Source organism: Chinchilla lanigera, unplaced genomic scaffold, assembly GCF_000276665.1.
Source record: "Chinchilla lanigera isolate Chin_1 unplaced genomic scaffold, ChiLan1.0 scaffold00001, whole genome shotgun sequence".
Classification (NCBI taxonomy): Eukaryota; Metazoa; Chordata; class Mammalia; order Rodentia; family Chinchillidae; genus Chinchilla; species Chinchilla lanigera.
The window spans coordinates 53,729,170-53,753,538 of record NW_004955402.1 but is presented as its reverse complement, the minus strand read 5'-3'; the positions used below and the strand labels follow the sequence as shown (position 1 = coordinate 53,753,538).

General features: G+C 35.2%; 1 protein-coding gene across 1 annotated transcript in view; it reads left to right on the top strand.

The window, feature by feature from the left end:
• The first annotated feature begins 320 nt into the window (after positions 1-320).
• Positions 321-24,369, top strand: part of Rttn (rotatin) — a 152,234-nt gene continuing 128,185 nt past the window's right edge. The window contains exons 1-11 of the mRNA XM_005373054.1: positions 321-413; positions 748-935; positions 1,642-1,819; positions 4,173-4,259; positions 6,450-6,540; positions 7,117-7,231; positions 8,252-8,402; positions 11,192-11,357; positions 13,671-13,852; positions 16,382-16,497; positions 23,080-23,250. Of these exons, the coding sequence (XP_005373111.1) occupies positions 383-413; positions 748-935; positions 1,642-1,819; positions 4,173-4,259; positions 6,450-6,540; positions 7,117-7,231; positions 8,252-8,402; positions 11,192-11,357; positions 13,671-13,852; positions 16,382-16,497; positions 23,080-23,250 (1,476 nt within the window). The 5' untranslated portion in view covers positions 321-382. The remainder of the gene's footprint in view (positions 414-747; positions 936-1,641; positions 1,820-4,172; positions 4,260-6,449; positions 6,541-7,116; positions 7,232-8,251; positions 8,403-11,191; positions 11,358-13,670; positions 13,853-16,381; positions 16,498-23,079; positions 23,251-24,369) is intronic.

Here is a 24,369-nt window from a genome sequence, read left to right as displayed (position 1 = left end):
GTCAGAGCGCGCGCTTGGAAGGCGGAACTCCAGGCAGCCTGGCGATGGGGCGTGTCCGGAACTCGCGCCAGAAGCGGGACTGAGAGAGGACTACAACTCCCGACCTGCATAGCGACCAAAGCAGGGTCTAAGGTGGTTCTACGCCTTCATTCATTCCGCTTCTTAAAACAGACACTAATGTCTCGGGAGTGCTTTCAGTCATTACAGGGAAACTCCAAGCTTGTCTGGTGATGCACGCGCCGGAAAGAGTTCATGAATGCCCCATTCTGAGGCCTTGCGGAACGTGTTGTTCCACTGGACGAGTTTCCGGGGAACATTAACAGTGCAGGGACTCGTGGCGCGGCAGTTTAATTCTCCGGCGGCCGCAGATTGAGGGGACAGGATGGTTCTACCAGGGCTCATCAGGAAACTCGGTACGGTCTGAGTTGCCCTTCACCCGAGAACTTTTGTTTTCGTGGCATGATCGTGCCAGGTTTCTGTGGCCAGGTCTCACCTCGACGGCCCCCTCTTTTGTCACTACTTCGCCAGGGCGTCCCCGGGGACCCTTGCTGTCCTTTGTGCAAGCCCTGGAGTTCGCGTCCCGAATGTGTCGGCGGCCCAACTCTGAAACAGTTGGCTTTTTGTTTTCTTCTTCAACCTGTCCACATTCCGCAGAGTAAATTACAGAGTTTTGGAATAAATTCTGGCTGGGGGGGCTCTCCATGGCTTGGGGAAACCCTATAGCTTTGCGGTGTACTTTTGTGACAGGTCATCAGCTGACTGAGATCAGGGAGCGCGCGCTCAGGAGTATTCTCAGCAAGATCGAGCACAACTTAATCTGCTACGCGGATCTAGTTCAGGAACGGCTGCTTTTTCTCCACTTGCTGGAATGGTTCAATTTCCCATCCGTCCCCATGAAAGAGGAGGTTTTGAATCTGTTGAACCGGTTGGTTAAGGTAAGATCGTTTTGCAGTAGAAAATAATCAGGCCAGTATTTCGTAGTCGTATTGCATTTATTGAAAGTTCAACTATGGGGTTTATACAAGAATTTTTAAAAACGAGGTGTTTGCAAAGTGAGGCGCCCAGCGACCCCCTGCTGAGTCACTTCCTTAACCTTCTAAACTTCTCAAGTCGACACAGTGTATCAACCATGAGAGTCTGTGTTAGGGAACGTACTTCATGTTACAGACCATATTTAATAAATAACACGAGTGTTAAGTTCCTTTCTCATACGTGCTTTTTAGGTTTCTATTCCTATACCTCTGGTAGGTGCCAGGTCCACATGTCAAAATATAAGTTCAATCTGCCCGGTCTTTAAGTAATTGCATTTGTAGCGATTCTTACTTCTTTGGCATTTTATGACTTGAGGGTGGGAGAGCATAATGTGTCAGTGGAAAAAAGTAACCTATTTAATAAAGAGTGGGAACTGACAGTGTGCATTTCTAGTGTTCAGTGTATCTCTTCATAGGTGTTGAGTGTTTTCCCTGTTTCTTTATAAATTTATGTTGTGTTTGAAGTTGTTTAGGGTATGGCAATGAAAGATTTGTTTTTCAAAAAAGGAACATTTGATATACCAAAAAGTTTTATGTTTTGATGCCATCGCTATTCAGAGATTTTTTTCTATCTGTAGTTATTCTCAGGACTACTCTTTTCTTATTTTAGTATCCTCCAGCAGTCCAGCATTTGATTGACCTGGGTGCTGTAGAGTTCTTTTCTAAGCTTCGACCTACTGTGGAACCAGATCTGCAAGCTGAAATTGATGGCATTCTGGATGGACTTTTTATTCTTCCTTCAGAAGTTCCGGCAGTGTATTCTGTCCCATACCAAAGCAATCAGACTGGTAACCCTTTGAAATCAATTTGTTGGAAACTGTTGAAGTAGAAATATATTGGTTCTGGTGGATAATTTTAAAGAAAAAATATTAGATTTAAAAAATACTTTCACCCATTCCAAACTTATTTTTCTTGTTCTAAGTTACATGACTTTGACCTTTATTCCCTCTCTTCTAATATTATTCAAAAGGTGTTACTTTTTTTTGTCTTTTGGAGACAAGGTTTCACTATGCAGTTCAGGCTGGCTTTGAACTCACTTTGTAGCCCAGGCCTCCAACTCGCAATGATCCTCCTGCCTCAGCCTCTGGAGTGCTGGGATTATAGGGGTGTACCACCACACCCAGCTGATACATTTGTATTTATTGCTTTTTTTGGTCGGGCCAAAAAGATGCTACATTCCTGTACTTCCAGCTGCTCTGGGGTCTGAGATAGGAGGATGATAAATTTGAGGCCAGCCTGGGCAATTTAGTGAGACCCTGTTTCAAAATAAAGTTAAAAAATAAAATGCTGGGGATATAACTCAGTGATGCACAAGGCTCTGGGTTCAATCCCTGGTACTGTAAAATAGAACAACAACAACAAAAAAAGCCCTACACGTTTGTATTGAGCACTAATATGTGTCAGACATTACTTTAAATGTATATAGTTGCATTTTTTACCTTGTTCTTCAGGGGAATAGAGATATGTGCTCTTTAGAGCTCATGATTTTGCTTTGGAGACCAGTTAAAATGATGGAATGCCAACTTTAAAGGCTGCAATACACAGTATTATACTAGTTAAAATCACATGGATTTAAGTTCTACTTCTGGTGCTAGTTTTGTGACATTGGGTCCTCCCCAAGCTTCGCATTCCAAAATTGGCATAAAAAGAAAGAAAACATTTCTCATAGAATTGTAAGGAATAGGATCTAGCATATATTAAATATAGTGTTAAACACTATTGGTGTTCTTGTTATTTAATTTTAAGGCCCAGTGTGGTGGCTTGCACACAGGAGGCATTTGAATTGAATTGAGGAAAAAAAAATGTTCTAATGATTTATGTGATTTAGTAATAAAAATATTTTTGATTGCTTAATCTGATGGATGGTGTTTGTATCATTGTAGTTCTAGTGCCCCAACTATTGATAGTGTTAACAAGAATAGCAGGTGCCATTAGGGAGTTTCATTATGGGGCACTAAATGTATTGATTTAAACACATGTCTCATTAAATGTCAAAGCAGCACTTTGAATGAGATGCTAATAGTCTTATTTAATAGACGAGAATACAAATGTAGAGCAGCTTGCTCTAATTTACCAACTACTCTGTAGTAGAGCTACTATTCTGACTTTACTGTGTCTGCCTCTAAAACCTGATTGTTGGGCTGGGGATAGAGCTCAGCGGCACAAGCACCTGCCTGGCAAGTGCAAGGTCCTGAGTTCGATTCCTGGTACCAAAAAAAAAAAAATTGTATCTTTTAAAACCTCATTGTTACTTTACATTTTCTGAGCCATCACAAATAAAGCAAAATCTTAAATTTTGAGATTTCAATCTAGTTCCTTGCTGGTGAGGTCAGAGGAATTCATGGATTGCCTGGGCTGCACTGAATGCAAAAGAATTGTCTTGAGCTGTGTATAAAATATTTAATACAGTTAATGTACATAAATGACAAAACTGCCTTTATTTTACAGGTTTTTTTTTATTATAACATTTAAAAAAAAAGGGAAAGCAGCCTGGAGGTCACAGGTTCAACATGCCTGCTAGGGCTAATTTTTAGTTATCTGTGTTGATATTACAAATTACTGCCATGAAAACTTCAAGCACAAAATAACAAAATTTAGTTTTTGTCTATTTTTCTGATTTTTATTCTCATTGCAACTGAGTGTGTCATTGGGTAGGTATTCAAAGGTATTGAAAAATAGTGATTGATTTGTTTTCACCAATTTTTAATATCTTTTTAAAGATATTAGTAAAATTGAGGTAATTAGGAATTATAACATTGGAGTGGATACGAGGAGGGAGTTAGACTAAGAAGCATAGAGGGACAGTTCTCGTCGGCTTTGTAGCAGACACGTCATGTACACCGTGGGGGTTTTCATTCTAAGGAAGAATTGTATTTTTGTAATAGTAAAAGAGGAAAGCACCCCTCAACTAGAAATTGAAGAGTCATACCTTTTCCTTTCTAGGAATAGACTATTCTGAGAAAAAAAAAAGTAGACTTTTTTTTTAAGTTTTTAAATAATTGAAAAACTTAAAACGTTGCTATTTTAAAAAAGTAAGTCTTACTTTTGGTAATTAATGAACCAATGATACAGTTTTATACGTGTATATATATATATTTTTGTTGTTGTTGTTGTTTGTTTGTTTCTTTTTTCTCTTTTCAGAATTGTCACAACCTGAAATCCTAACAGGGTATTTTCCCCAAGACAAAAGTAATTTTCAGCAAATGAATGTGCCTCCTAAACCAGTCGGTATGTGTATATAGGGCAATAAATCCTGCTTAGCTGATAAATAAGAAAACCAATATATTCTTCGTCATTGCTATGAAGACACGTTATGGTCAAACTTTAGCACCAAATTACATACTTCAGTTACTTCAGATTGGTTTAGAATGTAGAGTTTAAATGTAAAGTTTTGTGTTATTCGAAATGTATCTGAGCAACCGTGTCGGTGTATGGTATTGGTATCACTAGTGCCTGGTGCCTAGTGAACACACATTTGTTGTCAGGCGCTGTGTGTGTGTGTGCTATGTATGTGTCATCCATGTTCGAACTCATCAGATGATATGTCCATCCAGTTACTCCAGTCAAAAACTCAGGATTATCAGTTTCATTTTTTTCCAGCTGTTTGTCCAACATGAAGTTGATTAAAGAATTCTGAGTTAGCTCCTGCTCCCCAGAATCTCTTCTTCAGGTCTGTGTGTGTATGTGTGTGCTGTACCTGGCTAGTCTCGGCTTACATGGCTTCTCTGCTTTAAAAGATATTCCTAAAGATTCTAGCCAGTGAGCACTTTGTATTTATGTTTACTTTTCTTCCTAAGACGTTTCATGCCCTGAAATTGGTTATTTACTTCTCATTTATTTTTCTTCACTATAAGCTTAATGATAGCTATGAACACTACTTTATTCCTAGTGTTCAAAATAATGCCCCCAAAATATTAAGGCACTCAGTGAATAATGAGTGAATCCTCATGGAGTCACTGACATCAGTGTTATTAATATCTCATTTTTCTCATAGAGGGATTAAATCCTAAAAAGGTTAAGAACCTTGTCCTAGGTGACACAGGAAGTGGTTAAATTAGCATTTATTTAGCATTTTACTTCTTGCATAGTTGAGGTGAAAAGGATATGTCCAAGAGAATATCTGCTAGGGGCTGGGGATTTAGCTCAGTGGCACAGCGCCTGCCTGGCAAGCGGAAGGTCTTGAGTTCAATTGCTGGTACCGAAAAAAAATAAAAAATACAGGAAAACAAGGGAATATCTGCTGATGTCAAGTGTTCAAGTAGACTCAGTTTGGAAGTCTTCTGTTTTTAAGAAGCTTTCATAGGAGACTTAGATGTCAAATAACAGCATAAGAAAGAACAGGAAATTTGTTAAACTGCTAAAATACTTTATCTGTGCTTAGAGAAAATTTTGTTAGGTTCATAAGGAGCTTTGTTTTTGAAGTGAGATGGTATTTCTTTGTGTTTGTGGCCAGGAGCTTTAATTGAATGAAGATAAAAGGCATCTGAAGGGAGTGGGTGTCTCCAGGGCTGGGAATGTTGAGTATTTAAATGAAACTGATGAGAATATTAAGGCCAATTGAAATGTTATACTGTCCATGTGAGTTTTGGTTTGTCTAGATTAATTAAAATGAGCATTGTAAGCCTATCCTTTCTTCCATCCACTTCACACGATTTTCTTTGAGAGTAAACATTATTTTAATTAGCAATTTTTGAAAATAACCAGTTGTGTTATGCCTGGGAATTTAATACGACTGTTACCTGTATTAATGACTCCGATTGTTTTCAAAGTATTTGTCAGAAAGACTGTCATTGGGATGGTCTTCTGTATACACTATTTTTCTGTGTTGCTACCTTAACTTGTGTGTTGTAATATCCGTTTAAAATAATGTGAATGGGGGCAATGTAAAAGTGTGTTATTTCTCAGATTTAAACTCCTTTGAGCACTGATATTTGCTGTCCAGCTTTCTTATCTTTACTTCATCTTCATAGAAGTTTAAACACTTAACACCACCTTATACATTAGAGCGTGGTTAGATACAGAATATTATTATTATGTGAATATTATTAAACATTTCTGCAAGTAAAGGAAAATTTTCTCCAAATGTTGTTTCTTTTTATGGCAAATCTAAACTCAGTGCTCTGGTCAGCCACAGGATAAAGTGGAAAATTTAATTGATACCTTAAATGTCATTCAGTATTGGTTTGTGTTTAATGCTCTTCTTCTAGTTCTTATTTTAATGGGTTTCTGTTAAATTATGAAAAGAGTTCTCTTATTTATCCTGTAAGAGAAAAATTTGCAGCTACCCATAGTTTAGGCTGATATAAGATATAACCTTTATTTTAGGACTTATTTTAATGGTAAAACATCATTCTTAACATTGTGAATCTGTCATCTTTTTATTCTTTGACATCTTAAATTTTGCTTTTCGATTAACAGTAAATCAAACTGCAAAGTGTTTGAAGTTTTCTACATTTCCTTGGTTACCCCTAACAACTACAGACAGACATGTTCTCTCCTCTAATGAAAGGTATAGTGCCTGATGTTTTCAGTTTGTTTATAGCAAGTAAGTTTGATAGTAATTTTATACATTTTCATCTGGAAAAGATGCTAACTGGTGTGAAAAATAATATTCCACATATGTACATGAATCTCAGTATTTCAAAAAGCAAGCCATAAAATTCCTATTTGTCTTAATGTATTATTCTAGCTTTTCTTTTTTGTGGTTGGAATCTTATATAGTCCTTTGTGGTGTAAGTTACTGCTCATTGTCCAGGTTCTCTGATTGGACATTGTTATGCCCTTAATTAATAGCATTAACTGTACCATTCTGATAGTCTCAGCATTCATATGATGTAGTTGCTGCTCTTACGGAGGGTTTAGTGAAGGACATAAAGTTGATAAACAGTTATTGTATCATAAAATATAGGAGTTTGGAACAGCACTCCTTAGAGTTGTGTACCTACTAAAGAAAAGACTTAGGGATGCTTCCCAGGAGTGGTGAGTCTCAGCTGAGACTTGAAGGATTGTTAATAGTTATGCCATTAGGTTACTTAGAATTTGACATAGCTGAGCTCTTTTTTAAAATGAATACTACATTTTGTAGCTCTTTAAGAAGTAGTAATCACACTTTGATCTGGAACACCTGTGAACTATTGAAGGATGTTATTATGCAAGATTTTCCTGCTGAGATTTTCCTGCAAAGGCCAAAAATTGTTCAGGTGAGTGCCTTCTTTAATTGTTTTTGAGTTATGCAGTAAAACAAATTTTGCACAGTAGGAGTTCTTCAGAAGATTTCCATTAATGTATTTAAAAATGAAGTATTTGGCTATTTAAACCACTTATTCTTTGACTTATTTGGATATGTATAGTTCTTCCAACAAGTAGTACAGTATTTTCATTTGACACCTGCAGTTGAGTTTACCTATCTTGAATTATCATTTATGGATCCCTTAAAGGAAAGAACAAACTTTGAGAAGTTAAGGTTGAACAGCTATAACCTTTATTTACAGTAAGAACAGCATAACTTTTTGAGTATCTTACATGTTTAAGGCATAATGCTAGAGGCTGAAGAAATGCACTAGCAGTGAGTAACATTGATAGGTTCTTTTCTTTAGTCTGTTGTCTATGACATACCTAGAGCATCTAGTAATGACTGAGAATGGGCACTGCACTCACAGCTGGGATGTACATCAGCAAATGGCAACTGTGAATCCATGCAGGCAAATGGTAGCAGAGGAAAAGCTGTTGGTTACCCACGTAAGACAAAATGATTTAGATGTCTGAGATGAGAAGGACTTGCTATGTTTTTTTGTTTTTTTTTTTGTCTTTTTGACACAGGGTCTCACTAAGGAGTTCAGGCTGGCCTTGAGCTCACTTTGTAGCCAAGGCTGGTCTCGAACTTGCAATGATCCTCCTGCCTCAGCCTATGATTTTTCAAAAGTTTTGTATTATGTACTGTTCTTAATGCAGAATCATTTCTATCTTCCCTCAGAATGTGTATTCAACTAACAGATTTTAGACATAAAAAACATTGACTATTGTGTTTAAATTTTATTATCTTATTTTGAGCTTGTCTCTGCATTTTGCTGCGTCATTTTTGCCCATGTCAGTTTTTTATGTCTTTTAAATTTGGCAACTTACTACCTTTGATTATTGACTTACCCTTGTTTGAGCTCTGCCTCCTTCTTTGGAGATGGGTGCTTTGTTCCCTTAATCGTGCTCACTGCTGTTCATTTCAGAGCCTGTTGTCTCTGCTGAAACTGGCCTTTGAAGGAGATGGAAAACATCGCCTGGCTCTGCAGTCAGTGTCCTGCTTGCAGCAGCTCTGTACATATTTAAGAAATAGACTTAACTTTCACCGAGATCCAAATTTTTTCTCTAATAAGCAAGGTATTTGTATTTTATTTATTCATCTGCTACTGGTGTTATTTGAAGATTCTTCTGAGACTTGTCTGTTTTATTTACTTTAGAGTTTGCTGTGTGCACGTTTTCACAACAGAAACTTTCACTCCTGAATGTAATCAGATCTGAGTGGAAGCTGGGTGAATGACAGCACCACCACGATTCCACACTCTTTCTTTTTCTGAGCAGGAGATCTTCACCTAGTGTTTTTGTTTCTTCTCCTACATGTACGTGGACTCGCTGCACAGTATGCAGTAGTCTTAAGGACTGGGATGCTGAGTGTGGTTATTCATGTGGGGTTTGAGGCATTGTAGCCAGGTGCATACTATTTTAATAAATTGTAAGATTTGAAAAATATTGATTTGTATTTTATAAAGACTATTTTCATGAATTTGTGATGTAGTTGGACTGTGTTGGCATTGCCAGACTTTTCAAAGAAGAAACCCCACCATATAAAGCCGAATATTCCAAATAGCCAAATAGAGTATAAGACTGTTCTTGACAAAATAGTATCTACAACTTATAATTTCTGTGTACTTAATTTTTCATTATCTCACAGGTAGTCCCTATTTTGGGGGGAGTTTCTCTGGTCCCATGCTGTGTCAATGTTTATGCTTTACATTGGCTTTATTGGAGACTCTCGCAGGGCATAGGGTTTCCTCGTTAGCATTCTTGAGGTATGACCTTCTGCAAATGACTGATAATAGAGCTTATGGATATTCCATATGTCAGCAGATTGAGTTCTCATGTTGATAAAAAAATAGATGATAATCTGTAAACATTAATTCATGTGTTAGATATTTATCACCTACTATATATTAGTGATACTCCAGCTTCTTCAAAGGTGTAACATGGAACAAATAGTTAAAATCCTCATCCTTATGCGCGTATATATTAGTCAGTTGGGGAAAGGTAATAAACAGTTGGGTTTGTCTGAACTTATATTTTAGATGGCTGGGGAAAGGTAATAAACAATCAGGTTTATTTTAGATAAGCAGAGGTGCTTTAAGGAAGTTAAAAAAAAGATATGACAGAGCATGACCAGGAAAACATAGCATACTTTAGATATGGCGATCAAGGGAAGCCTTTCAGAGGAGGTAACCTGAAGAGAGATAAGGGGAGCTCTACTTAAAGAGCTGCAAGAAGAGAACTTAGGGAAGACAGGGCCTTCAAGGCAGCATGAGGGTGATGTGCTTGAGCCACAGAAGTACAGAGGATGAGAGTGGAGTGTAGAAAGCTGGGGGGGCGAGGGGAATGACTGAAGCGAGAGGTAATTAGGTGCCAGCATATATTGAGACATGTTGATAAATGGGATAAAAGGGATTTTGTATTTTCTTTGAAATGTATTAAGAAGCTCTTGGAGAACTGTTACTTTTTCCCTTGGTAAATGCTCTTTTGAATTGTGTCTTTATAGCTCTCTATAACGTAAAAACTGCCATTATAGCCATTTCACGTGCTCATTACAGTGACATTTTGTTCACATTGTTGTGCCATCACCATTCTGTTCCCAAATGTTTTCATTCCCTGAACAGAAACTCTGTAACTAGTAAGTAATAACCTTCCATTTCTCCTTTCCCCAAGTCCACTGGTACCCTCTAATCTACGTCCTCTTTCTGAAGTTACCTATTTTAAGTACCTTATACATATGAGATCATACCATATTTGTCTTTTTGTGCCTGGCTTGTTTCCCTGTTAATGTCTTTAAGCTTTATCCATGTTGTAGCATGTATCAGAACTTCATTCCTAGCTTTGGCAGAGAAATATTCTGTTGTGCATTTACACCATATTTTCTTTATATATCCATTGGTAGATATGTAGGTTGACTTCACCTTTTGGCTATTGTGAATAATGTTTCAATGAACACTGGCATTTAAGTACTGTGTCTATTTAAGTTCTTGTATTCAGTTCTTTTGAGTACATATCTAGGAGTAGAATTGCTGGGTCATATTGGTAATTCTTGTTTAGTTTTATGCAGAACCACCAAACTATTTTCCATAGCACCTGTAGCATTTAACATTCTTACCAGCAATGTATGAAGTTTCCAGGGTAGTTAAATTCCTCACCAGCACTTTTCTTTTTTGAAAATCAATTTTAATAGATGTGATGTGCTTTATCACTGAGGTTTTGATTGATTTATGTTTTCTTAAAGATTAATGGTGAATGATTGATGATTCTCTAGCAGCTTTTTATGTGCTTGTTTTTCATTTGTATATCTTTGGAAAATGTCTGTTAAAGTCTTTTGCCCAATTTTCAATTGGATTATTTTTTTCCTTATTGTTCAGTTTTAGGGATTAATTATATATTCTGAATGTCGAGCCCTATTGGCTCTGTCTTTCACTTTCTTGATATTGTCTTTTAGTGCACCAAAGTTTTTAAAGTATGTTTTGATAACGCTTTTGATAATATATCTAATAATCTATTGCCAAATCCAAAGTCATAAAGATTTATTTTTTGTTAAGAGCATTATGGTTTTGGCTCTTAAATTTAGATTGTTGATCCCTTATGATTTAATTTTTATGTGGTTAGAAATAGGGTTCTCAGAGAGTTTTAAGTAGGGGGATGGGTGATCAAGTATTGTTGGACTTGCTGGTCTCTAATGTCCATGACTACTTTTGGCTAAAATACTTGCAGAAAAGGTTGGTTTTTACTTTTATTTTTTGCCTTATTTCTACTATTTTAAGTTTGTCAATTCTTTTTTGGAAGAATGACATATATATACTATATAATTAGAAATTTGTTTGCACTGAGGGATTTTATTGATTTCTTTATTTTCCTAGACACAATTTCCCAAAATTCTTCCATGTCTTACTGTCATGAAGCAAGAGGTACTCACCATTCTCAGAATCTGTCCCTGGGAAGCAGCAGCCCTCGGCCTTCTGTTATTGGGCGCACAGGCCAGCGACCCAGAGGAGATGGCCAGGATTGGGATGCAGTGTCCTCCAGGTAACTGACGGCTGTGTGAAGGACATTAGGAGAGTATTGCTAATGTGGGTGTGTTTTCTTTTCAGAGGTAGGTTGTTCTTCTCAGTCTGCTTTTTTGAAACATCATTCCAAGTATTGGCCTTTTGTTCAGCCTCTGGCTTGCGTACTTTTTTGATAATGATCCATAGTGAGGATAAATATTACATTGTAACTTAGCACTCAATACACAAATGTATAGTTTGTATATATGTTTGTCCACCAAAAAAACATGTTCATAAGCTATCACTATGATTTTGTGCTCTGCATTCTGAGCTATATTTTCTATTCCTATTTTTGTGAAAAAAAAAATTGTTACCCACTGAAATTTTGTTTTGAATAGAATACAATGAAGTTTAAATAGCTTGGTTTTAAATGATGAATTTTTTTTTTTTTTTTAAGGCAGTGTCTTGCTATGTAGTTCAGGCTGGTCTTGAACTCACTATGTAGCCCAGGCTGGCCTCAAACTTATGGTCATCCTCCTGCCTCAGCCTCCCAAGTGCTGGGATTACAGGAGGGTGCTACCATGCCCAGCTTGATGGATATATTTTGATGGTATTTTTAAATACATTTTTGTAAACTGAGTCGCAATTTAAATGCATAAATTTTCATGAAAATGATGACTGGAAAATATTTTTATTAAATGAGAACTTGTTCAACATACATAGTTTATGGTATTTTATTTTTGTAAACACTGGTTTTTCTTATATGAAGTTTGCCTAAAGGGTTGGTATGATATTTGCGTGTTACTTTATCTCATGCTACAAACATCTTAAAAACATAGTAGTTTCATCTTTTGTGTCATTCTAAAAAAGTTCAGTAAGTTGCCTATATGTGTTTTGACTTGATTATTTTCTTGCCATACTACTACTACTGCTATAAGCTAACATAAATTCAAGTTTGCTTGGTGTGTAGTGTTGGGCCACAGTGTACTTTGTACACTTAGTCTCTTTTAGTTATCTTGAAAACAGTTGAATAATAGAATTTATATTGTTTTTATTCCCATCATTTTATGCAAAAATGACAATTTAGAGAGGTTAAGAGCAGAGCCTGTGCTCTTAGCCCTAAGAGCAGGTTGAGCAGATTAAGAGTAAGTTAAGAGCAGGTAGTTGGTTGATCCCATCATGATTTTTTATTTTACCCTCATAAATACCTTTCTATCTCATTTTCTAGTGTGTTCCATGCTTAGAAGTTTTCCCTCCTGAGTGAATATTTTCCCCATGGGGCCTTTTATAGATTGAGAGAAACCTAGGCCAATTCCATATTTTGGGATACTTAGGGTTTTGAAATTGGAGAAATAACAAAATAGGTATACATTTGGGGACTCTTAAAATATTCATAGTAATGTATCTGTATGAGTCTCCTTCACTTATGGATGAGAATTGAGGACTTAAGGGAAGAATTTTTAAATGAAGAAAGCCAAAGAAGATGGATTTTTTTGGGCAGAGTGGCCAGTACTGGTGTTGAACCTAGGGAGTCACATACTAGGCAAATGCTCCATTACTGATCTGTATCCGTATCCTCATTTATTTAGAGACAGGGTTTTGTTTAATCCCTAAATTGCCCATGCTGGGCTCAAACTTATCCTCCTGCCTCAGCCTTCCAGAATACTAAGTATGTAGCAGCCTTCCAGAATACTAAGTATGTAGCACCATGCCTAGCAGGCGTGTTTTATTTTTTTGGGTACATCTTCAAGATCACTATTTTGCATGTACTAAAATAATCTATTTCCTATGATTTTTTTTTTTAGGAACATCCAGTTGCTAACACTGGCTTATTTGAACATTTAGTGAGAATCACAGAAAGATCTTAGAAGCTGTATACACTATTTAGTTTTTGCCTTCATGAGTGATTATAGGACTTTACTGGAAATCTATGTATTTTCTTTTAGAAGTGAAGAGATTTGTCAATGCTTATGTTGGTTATTACTGTAAGAATGTTGAAATGTTCAAGAATAGGAATTTGAAAAGCAAGATATAAATCCATTTTTGGCTTCATGCACAGTTTTTATCTTTGTAATTTTGTGGTGCTGGGGATCTAACCCAGAGCTCTGTGCATGCTAGGCAGGTGCTCTTAACACTGAGCTCTATTCCCAATCTCTATCTGTGTAACTAAGTCTACTTTATGGAATTTAATCTCATGAATCTGTTAAGCTTTTTAAAAATCTGACCAGTATCACATGAGGTAACATAATTTTATGATCATTATGAGGCTTTTGATATGCAAGGCATCAGAGAGACAGTAAATCTGTTTCAGGGTTGTTCTTGTATTGAAATTGATCGTTTATTTACTTTATAGTGGAAGTAGTAGTCATGCGCATGTGAACTCGAGGATATCTGTCCATTCACCTTTGGAGATGGGCCACATAGATCTGCCAGAGCTGGAAACAGAAGACACTTTGGAACTACAGTTCCAGCAGCTCAGTCTTCCCCAGTTCTGCGTCTCCCTTCTGGAATCAGCAGTTCCTCTCTTAAGTACAGGTCAGTTGTTTTAGAAATCCTTCTATAACAATCTGTGTCTGATCTAGATTTTTTCTAGCACTATTTCTTTTTTTTTTTTTTCTTCCTCTGCTATGTTAAGGCCTTTAGAACCTAGTTTTACTCATCTTTTGGAATATAAATTAATAAGAATTTAATAAGGTCTTTATCATTTCTTAATTAAATTGGGATGCCATGAGGTGCTATTCAGAAAGAATATCCCTTTTCCATTTAAGAATTTTTATTGGCACAAGCTCCCACCTCTGTAGAGTACTGACCATAAAATGCAGCTGGAAAAAGTGTACTGTATGACAAGGCCAGAATAAAAAAAATCTTGAATTTTTGCTCTTTAGAAACTTTTTGAGTTAATCTCAGTTGTTCATACTTCATTCATTTTTTTCTAGTCAGGAAATATTCATAACTGGATTTTTACCTTTGTAGTCCTTTGTTTTCTTTAAAAAACCCACATATATTCTGAGATTACATTTTTGCTCAAATATGGTAAGTATTCTTTTACTAAAGAGTGATAACAGCAATTACATTATGGCTAATAGCTAGTAGTAAGACACATGTATTGAATCTCTACTACATATGTTCAGCTATTGTACTTGGTTTTATGCACATTATCCCATGCAGTCCTCACACCAGTTCATTTTCTCTTTCCAACAGTAGTTACCTTTTTTTTATTAGTACATGTTTGGAATACATGATGTTTACATTCATCCAGAGAGTGGGTACATGTCCTTAAAGTATCTTGATTCCCCACCCACCTTTCTCGATTGCCTTTCCCCATTTTCATCATTATTATTATTATTTTTAGTTTATGGTTTTTTTTTTTTTTGATACTGGGAATTGAACTCACAACCTCATGCTTACCAGGCATGTGCTGTGCTGCTGAGCTATACCCCCAGCCGTAGTTCATGTTTTTTCCGGTACCGGGAATTGAACTCATGACCTTGAGCTTGCCAGGCAGGCGCTGTGCCGCTGAGCTAAATCCCCAGCCCCCGTAGTTCATGTTTTTGACATTGCATTCATTGTGGGTCGTTGGAACGTGTACATGACACATCTTAACTTTCACAAATGAGGAAACTAGAGTTTTAAATGATTTATAGACTTAACCTAAGTCGGATAACTGAGAGTCAGGACTTAACTCAGGCTTCATCTGAACCCAAAGTCTGTGCTGTTAAACACTTCAACATTTTTCAGGGTAAAGAAGGTTTTAGAAGCACTTAGAATTTTTATTCTCCATATACATTTTTAGCAGCTGAGATACTTTTTAGGATACAGATATGAGATAAGTGAGTCTTACCCATTTTAGTTCATATTATCAAAGTAAAAGGTTTATCCTATGTAAATGTATTTTCTTTTGGACCCATGGCTTTTTGTTGTTGTTGCTGCTTTTTGCTTGCTTGAGGAGACTGCGAGGAAAGTAGAAGTGAGAGATGTATTTGGGAAGAGGTGAACATTTTTTATACTAAAGCAAGCCATTCTTGTCACTGAGTGAAAAACTACTTTTAGAAGTTAGAACTATGCATTAGTTCATATACTAATAATGTGAAGTGAGGGAAGATCTGAACTTTGGGATCATAAAATATTTTTGTTTATCTGCCTAGCCTACTGGGAAGAACTTTTTTAGACTTAATGATTTTGCATTTAACCTTTTCTTAATTTGCTGCAAAAAGTCAGATTGACAATTATAAAGCTATTATCTTCGTATGTAAAAATTTCTAAATGTTCTCTTGCCCTTTTGTGGTAAATTATTGCATAATTTGCAGTTGTTCAATGTTGTGAGAGATTTCTAAGAGAATTTGCTCTAGCTGTTCTAATGAAAAAAATTCATCTAGAACCTTATGATACTGTAGTTTGGTTTTACTTTTATTCATTGGAAATTGACTTTGGGATGTGGGATAGGGAAGTCTTTGGAAGTTCACATAGGAATTATGGAGAGTGGGTTCCTTTGTTTTCCTGTTCTCTGCAGGAAAGTCGAGTGCTTTGGTAGATATGACTTGACAGCGCAGTTTCTTTGAGAATGTTTCTGGAGGTTAAAATGGGTATAAGTGGGATTTTTGAAGTTTCTTCAGCAAATACCCAACCTTAGCTTCCCAGGCAACTCTGGTGTGGGAAAATACTAATCTGATAAAGTTCAAGCCTTTTGGTACTAAGTAGAAATTATTTTCTAGACTTGTCTGGTGCTTTGTCATATACTTTGTGTAACATGGATGGTCTCTGAATTTGAAGAATCACTTTCTCTTGCAGTTTTTTTTAGATTATTGCTACTCTCTTCTTGAGTATCTTTCTTACTTTTGAACACATTTGATTTGCTAGCATCAGGAAGTATTACAGTTGGAACAGAAGTCTTCAATGGTGATTATAGATTGTAGCTTTCCTATTTATCTCTGTCAGTTCTGAGAAAGTTTTGGGAAAAAAAAGAGTGAAATAGGAATTTGAATGTATGACTAATTAGAGGATGCAACAGATTGCTTGAAATTAGGTCATTTCTTCCTCTTACCCTCCTCCTATTTCTGTTCCTAGGTAGTAGACAAATGATAATAAGAGTTTTGGAATTGCTTGCAGAAGATATGATCCTAATTGATGAAGCAATTTCAGCTGATATCTGGGATGACAGCAGCCTTTTTGCTATAGATATGGTGAGACTCAGTGTTTTCTTTAGGGTATGGGTAATAATATTTAATTTCGATTCTTTTAATCTGTTTTCATTGTCTCTTTTTTCCTTTTCTTTTCTTTTTTCTTTTTTTGAGACAGGGTCTCACTGTAGTTCAGGCTGGTTTTGGGTTCACTATGGAGCCCAGGCTGGCCACAAATTCAGTGATCCTCTGGCCTCAGCCTCCCAAGTGCTGGAATTATAGGTGTGCACCACCATGCCCTGGCTTTCACTGTCTCATTGGTTTTTGAAACGTCTTTTTTTCTTCCTGGTACTGTGTATCCCAGGCTCCCTATCTACCTTGGTACTAGGTACTAGGCTTTCGTACTGAGTTACAGACTCAGTCTTCTTAATTTAAATTTTTTTTTTGGAGACAGGGTCCTGCTAAATTACTTAATTGCTCTTGATGGGCTTAAACTTACAATCCTCCTGCTTCAGCCTCCCAGAGTGCTAGAATTGCAAGTGTGTGCCACTGTGCCTGGTTTTTGATAACTTTTAATAGGGAAGGTCTATCAAAACTAATAATAGGTCATAATGGATATTTATAGGTATTGTGATAGCACTCTTCCTTTATAATAATAGAGCTAGGAAATATGTAGTTTAAAAAGAATCATAAATTCATATTGCTGTTTTTCTATTTTTAATTTCATATTTCTTGTGCATTCATTCATCAGAATTCTTTTTTTTATTTTAAAAAATAAAAGAAGGAAAACATTAACAGGCAGACATCCACTTACAAAATAGCATAAAAATAATACAAACAAAACAGAGTTACAGACAAAGTTGTAGGAAATTAACCATGGTTGTTGTATTACTTATTGATAACTTCAAAGTGGTTTCTCAGGAAAACAAATAGAGATATACAAGATTGATCAAATAAGTAATCATTAACTGTTCCTTTCTGTAGAGCAATATAAGACAGTAGTACAACTATGTTAGCTATCCTGTATATACACAGTTACATAATTTCCCCTTCTTTCCCTTCTCTTTTAAAAATATGGAACACTTCACGAATTTGCGTGTCATCCTTGTGCAGGAGCCACGCTAATCTTCTCTGTATCATTCCAATTTTAGTATATGTGCTGCCGAAGCGAGCACATCATCAGAATTCTTAATTCCTTGCAATACAAAAACAATTGCTTATTGGTTTTAACCTTTAGCATAGAAAGAATAGTTTTTTTTTTTTTTTTTTTTTTTTCCCTTACACTAAATCTCCACCAAGGATATCCAGTGAAAATAATGTCTCTTAAAGTTACCTGAGGGCTGGGGATACAGCTCAACGGCAAAGCACCTGCCTGGCAAGTGTGAGGTTGTGAGTTTGATTCCCGGTACCAAAAAAAAAAAAATAGTTACTTGAGAGAATTCTTTCCTCTGTTATAATTCCAACATGCAGTTGTATCTGCTTGAGTTTGCTTCCAGTTTTTGAAATTCTTTTCAGACATACTGCTAATGTTTCCCTCCTTTTATCCTTAAAAAAAAAAAAAAAAAAAAAAAAAAAGAAATTCTTTTCATAAATACATGGCTCAGCAATGTCTCCCTGTCATCTTGTTCCCTTTGAGAAGTTGTCATTGTAGATAGCCATTTTAAATTTATTTTCTGGTTTATTCCTTCTATTTTTATTTTTTAAAGCATAAACGAGGTAGTATGTAGATTCATACCTACTCGTCTGTGTCTTTTATAGAAGTAGACTATTTTATAATTATTTTATACTTTGTTTTTATAACTGAAAAATACATAATATATCCATGGAATAATTAATATGGAGATTATTCAGCATCCATACGTGGAGATATGTCTCATTCTTTTTTTCTGGATTGCAAGTACTTCATTGTGTATTTATACAGTGTCTTATTGATGAACATAATTATTAATATAAATTATGTGCCATGAATAATGTGCTTACATCATTTTATACTTGTCCAAATGTGTCTCTAAAATAGATTTGAGGTTGCTGTTTCAAAAAAGTAAATATATTTCTAGGTGTAAATATTGTCAGATTCCCCACATAGCTGCCCCATTTTATTCACCCTCTAGCAGTATATTAGAAAGTGTTTTCTAAGGAGAGTGCAGGAGACATCAGATAATGGAAAGATACCCCTATCGCTGGATAGAGAGAAACAATATTGTAAAAATGGCCATGTTTCTAAAATTGATATGTAGATTTAATGCAGTGCCAATCAAAATACCAAAAGCATTCTTCATAAAAATAGGAAAAAAAAGGAACAACAAAAGAAAACAGTCCCGAAATATGGAACCAGAAGAGACCCAGAATAGTAAAAGCCATTCTGGCCAAAAAGAACAAAGCAGGAGACATCACTATCCCAGATTCAAGGTTGTATTTATAAAAAACAGCATAGTACTGGCACAAAAAACAGACATGTAGACAAATGGAATAGAATAAAAGACAAAACCAGTCCTATGTACCTTCAGTTATCTGATCTTGATAAAGGTGATAAAAACAAATGCTGGAGAAAAATATAAGCTCTTTACAAATGGTACTGAGAAAACTGGTTGTAGAAGAGTGAGTCTAGACCTGTGTCTCTGACCCTATACTCAAATCAAAATGGATCAAAGAGCTAGAGATAAAAACAGAAACACTGAATCTGCTGGAAGATAAAATAATTAAGACACTTGATATAGACACAGAACCTCAGTTGAACAAGAATCAACATCAAATGGGACTATATCAGATTAAAGAGTTTCTGCACAGCAAAAGAAATAACCAGCAGTGTGGGGTTTTTCTTTTTTTTTTTGGCCGGCTGTTCCTTAGAGGACTACTACCTAGAATATATAAAGGACTCAAAAAAATTATACCCCACAAACAACAGACCCAGTCAAAAAATGGGCAATAGAAATGAGTAGGCATTCTTAAAAGATGTACAAATGCCCCATAAGTGTATGAAAAAACATTCAGCATCTTTGGCCATTATAAAAATACAGATCAAGATAACACAGATTCTACCTTACTCCAGAAAGAATGGCTGCCACCAAGAACTCAAAAAAACAACAAATTTTGCTGAAGGTGTGGGCAAATAGAAACCTACATTATTGGTGGGAATGTAAACTATTACAACCACTTGGAAGTCAACATGGGGATTCCTCAAAAAATTAGAGATTCCCATTAACCTAGCTATTCCCCCTCTGGATATCTTACTGAAAGATTAAAAATTATATTGCAGTGATACATGCACACTCATGTTTATAAATTTATCACTAAATACTTTATTCATATTAATGTTATTGTGAATGAATTTCTGTGATTAATTTTAAGTTAATTTGTGTATATAATGCAAGGAAAGGGAATAAAGTTTTTTGTTTTGTTTTGCCTCAAGCCATACAATTGTTTAAGTACTATTTGTTCACATGACTATTCTTTTTTTCCTGAGTTACCTACCTACCCACTGCCTGTGAGTGGGCTTACTGATGGACTCCGGTTCCATTGACTTACTTTCTCTCTTGTTGCCAATTCCCAGCTCTCTTGATTATTGTAGTTTTTCATAAGTAAGACTTGAAGTCCAGTAATGTAAGTCTCTCTACTTTTGTTGTTCTTTTTCAAAGTTACTTTGGCTTTTTTTTAGGTCTTCTGTATTCGCAGTGTGAAACAACTTGTCAATTCAAAACAACCCCAAACCCTGTTGTGATTTGGAATAAAATAGAGTTGAGTTTATTTATAAGTTTGGGAAGAACTGACATTTTAAAAAGTAATTTTCTGATGCATCAACATTACTTATTCATATTTTTAGCTCTTTACTATCTCTTTACAATGTTTTCAAGTTGTTGTTGTTAGGTCTTTTCATCTAAGGATTTGTTATGGTTCTTTTTCTTTAATTTTTCTGTCTATGAACTTGATGTTTAATATGTTTAATAATCTGGTTTGTCATTATTTCCCTCCCCCTTCCCTTGCTTTCTTTTTGTTTATCTTGTCAGTGAACTAGAATAAAAAGTATTAGTTATAAAAGTATGTATTAACTCATGTAGTTACCAAATTTCCTTACTTTTTGTTATTTTGATCTGCCCATCCATATTTAGTTAAACTTTACTGCATGCTGTCCCAAATCCTTGTGAATAGAGATCAAAAAATAAAAAAATGAGTAAAATAAGATATACACTAATACAATATAGATATTTACTTAATACCAGTACCCATGTGTGTTGGTCAGCTTTCCATCACTATAATGAAATACATGAGGTAATTAACTTATAAATAGAAAAGGGTCATACTTTAATAGGTTCTGGTCCAAGGCTGGGTGGCCCTATTGCTTTGGGCCTCTTATGGGTGTACTGGGTGCCAGTGGTGGGCAGTATAACAGAAAACTACTTATTTCATTGCCACGAACCAAAGAAAAAAAACAAAAGGGAAGATTCTAGGATCCCACAGTCCCCTTGAAGTGAGTGGCCCAATGCTGTAAGGATCTCTCACTATGCCCCATGCCATATATAGGTCCTTGGCATTTCCAGTAGTACCACCCATAGGACCAAGCCTTCAACACACGGACTTTTAGGGACATTCAGCATGCAAACTACAGCATCATTTGTGAAAATCCCCAAAATTTCATTTTTGAAGTAATGCAAACCTTTTAAAAAGAGAAACAAATTATATTTTTTGCAATCTGTTTATGTTTTAAATCTCTTCAATTTCTGATAATAATTCTTAATCTTGGTTTTTCTTTAGTCTTTAAGGTTATTACACTTTTGTAGGCCTTTTGGGAGATTTTCACATATTGAAGGTTTTCAACAAGTGAGTTTTTCCTTAGAAGTGTGGGGAATGATTTATCAGTTGCTTCTTAAATTAAACTTTCTTGGCCAGAACATTTATGTGTAAAAAATTAGTCATTCACTTTTAGCTTTTGGCTGCTGATCTTTTATGATTCAATGAATTATTTTTATTTTAAAGGTTAAATCTGTTGTGTAAGTGCCAACTTGTTGGAAATGCTAAATGAAACATTGCTGTTTGAAATTATATTTGATTTACTAGTTTAAAAAGAATAAATGCCTCCTCAGAAAAATCTCTTTCTGTTGTATATATATTAAAAGAAATAAAGAAAATTTCTTAATATCCCTACTTTTGTCAGTTTTATAGGGAAAGAAGCATATTAATAGAGTAAAATGGAGTAATGTGTTATCAATTTATAAGTTGTATGCCTGAGGATATATATTTAAATTTCTAGATATTTCCATCAAGTTCAGTCATATCTCGTACTCTATTCAGCATATAGAGTTTTAGCATACTATTTATAATTTATATATTTTATTGTATACTATATGTACTTATAGCATACTCAAATAAATTTTCTCCTAAAATTGAATATTTTTATTTCACTTAAAGTAAATAAGAGAAAAAATATTTTCATGAAAATTGCTATTTTTTTGTTAAAGTAGAAAACTTATTGATAGACAGTTGTAAAATTTAGGTTGATCTAGAGTGTGTCATCCGTACCCTAGCGTCAGAAATCAAGTCTTGTGTTTTTTACATGGTAAGTTCGATTCACATAGTAAGAAGCTTTAGTTTGAATAACCCCAGACTGCTGGGTTATCTTCTCTGTGTTATTCTTGTCCTTGACAAGCATCTTTTCTCCTTTTTCAGTACTTGTTGATTCTGGTTTCCCAACTGACCATCTGTGAGCTCATTGTTATTCTTACTGTGCAGATTGTTTCCCACTTTTATTTTCACTCCTGTGTTTTCAGTGGAAAATAAAGAGCAAGAATTCCAGTGCTTTTTATTATTGTTGTTCTACTGTACTCTCTTATGGGGGCATGTTAGCACATCTCGGATATATTTTGGTCTATGTTTGTATGACTTGTAAGTCACGCTACTTGTGCTTTTATCTTTTTCTTTATATTTTACATATACCTTTCAATTAAAAGATTAACATCTATTTAAATGGGAAATTACATAGAAATATATGATAGCTGAACATTTTCTCCTTGAACCAATCTTTTTACCTGACAGGCATGTTTATATAATGATATTAATTTACTTTTCAATGATTTGACTATCTTGTTTTACTTATTTAGTAAATTTGGGATGAATTTGAGGACAAAGATCACATCTCCTTTTTTTTGTACCAGGAACTGAACTCAGGACCTTGTGCTTGCCAGGCAGGTGCTTGTGCTGCTGAGCTATATCCCTGGCTGATCACATCTGTTGCACTAATTCTTTTTTTCCTGTTATGCCTGCCATTGTATGAAGTATATAGTAAATCTAATAAATACTTAAAAAATGTACATAGATATGTTTAAAGTGGAAGCAATTAAGCACTAGAAATTAGAAGGAATTTATGGTTCATTAATCTTTTATATCTTCCAATTTACTTTTTCTTTATTATTACATTCCGCATTAAATAATTACAAATGGTTAGTTTTTCTTTAAAATGTAGGCATGCTTATCCTTTTGTACTTTTTTATTTCAACAGATACCTTTTTATTGTCGTTTAGAGGTGTAGAGTTTTTTCGTTTGTTTTGCTGTTTAGTGATAATATTTTAAACTGTATAGTACTCCATGTATTTGTAATTTTAACCCCTAAAATTGGTTGTTTTACTTAGTTTTATGTTACTTAAATGTTTTCAGAAAGAGAAGCTGTTACTGGTGTTGGGGTCCCTTGGAGAAACCATGTGTTACCATAAAAGCAGTGTTGGTTTGGATCAAGCAGAGGTAATGCTAGTGCACCACAGAATGGCGTTTGTCAGCATTGCTCTGTTTGCAGTTCGATTGTTACAAATGCTTCTGCCTGTTGAAAAGGTAAGGCAGTGCTGCCTACTGAATCTTTAAAGGCATGCTTTGCTGTGAATTTCTTTGATCCTTTCATTGTTTTGTTCAAACCATTTTCAAAATAAGTATATATACAATGATTTTAAATGAAATATGGAAATTGAAATTTTTTAATGTTTTGAAAAATTTTGAGAGATCATTTTATAGATCATTTTAAATCTAGCAATTGTTTTTATAGTATGTATTTTATTGTAATCCTGTACATTTGTTCATTCCTTCACTTGTTCATTAAATGTATGTTTAAATGAGTGCCTATAAGTTAGAATTGGCCCCATAGATTTTAGTCTTATTAAAAGACTAGATTTCCTTTTATCTAATATATATATGTGTGTGTTTGATTTGCCTAGGTCTTTTTTTTTTCCTGGTATTGGGAATTGAATCCAGGGGTACTCCACATTGAACTATATCCTTGGACCTTTTTAGTTTTGAGGCAAGGTCTCACTAAGTTACTAAGTTGCAGAGGCTGGGTTCAAACTTGTATTATCCTGCCAGTGTTGGTGTTACAGTGTCTACCACCATTCCTGGCTTCCTTTCTTTAACAACTTCTGGATCACCTGGAAGGCAGAGATCCATTATGCCTACCTTTGGTTTAGCATATAGTAAGGGTACCAGACTTCAGATACTTGAGAAAAAACAGATATACAGATACACACACAGTTTATATACTTGATACATGTTTTGATTAAATGAAAGTCATTGAAGATGTAGTAATCTCTTCTCTGCAGGGGAATGTGTGTGCTCTTATTTGAAGGTTAGCTTTTTCTTCTCTACAGATAAGTAGAATTTTTTCTTTTTTACCATTTCCTAATTTCTTGACAAATACAATGCAAATACTTCCCAGTGGTACTTCAGAAGTTATATGCATATTAGCATATGTTACTGTCTTATAACGTTTTTCTCTCATTGTATCAATTCAAAATAAGATCGGCAGTGCTTTAGTTTCTAAATGTTGATTGAGTTCATTGCTTAGGGCTACCCTATTTCTTATACTGGTCACATTTTATGTATAGTACTAATGTATAAGTATTCTATAGTTTAGTAATTTAATCAGTTATTTTGTTGTTGGTAAATGTTTCTCGTGAAGGTTTT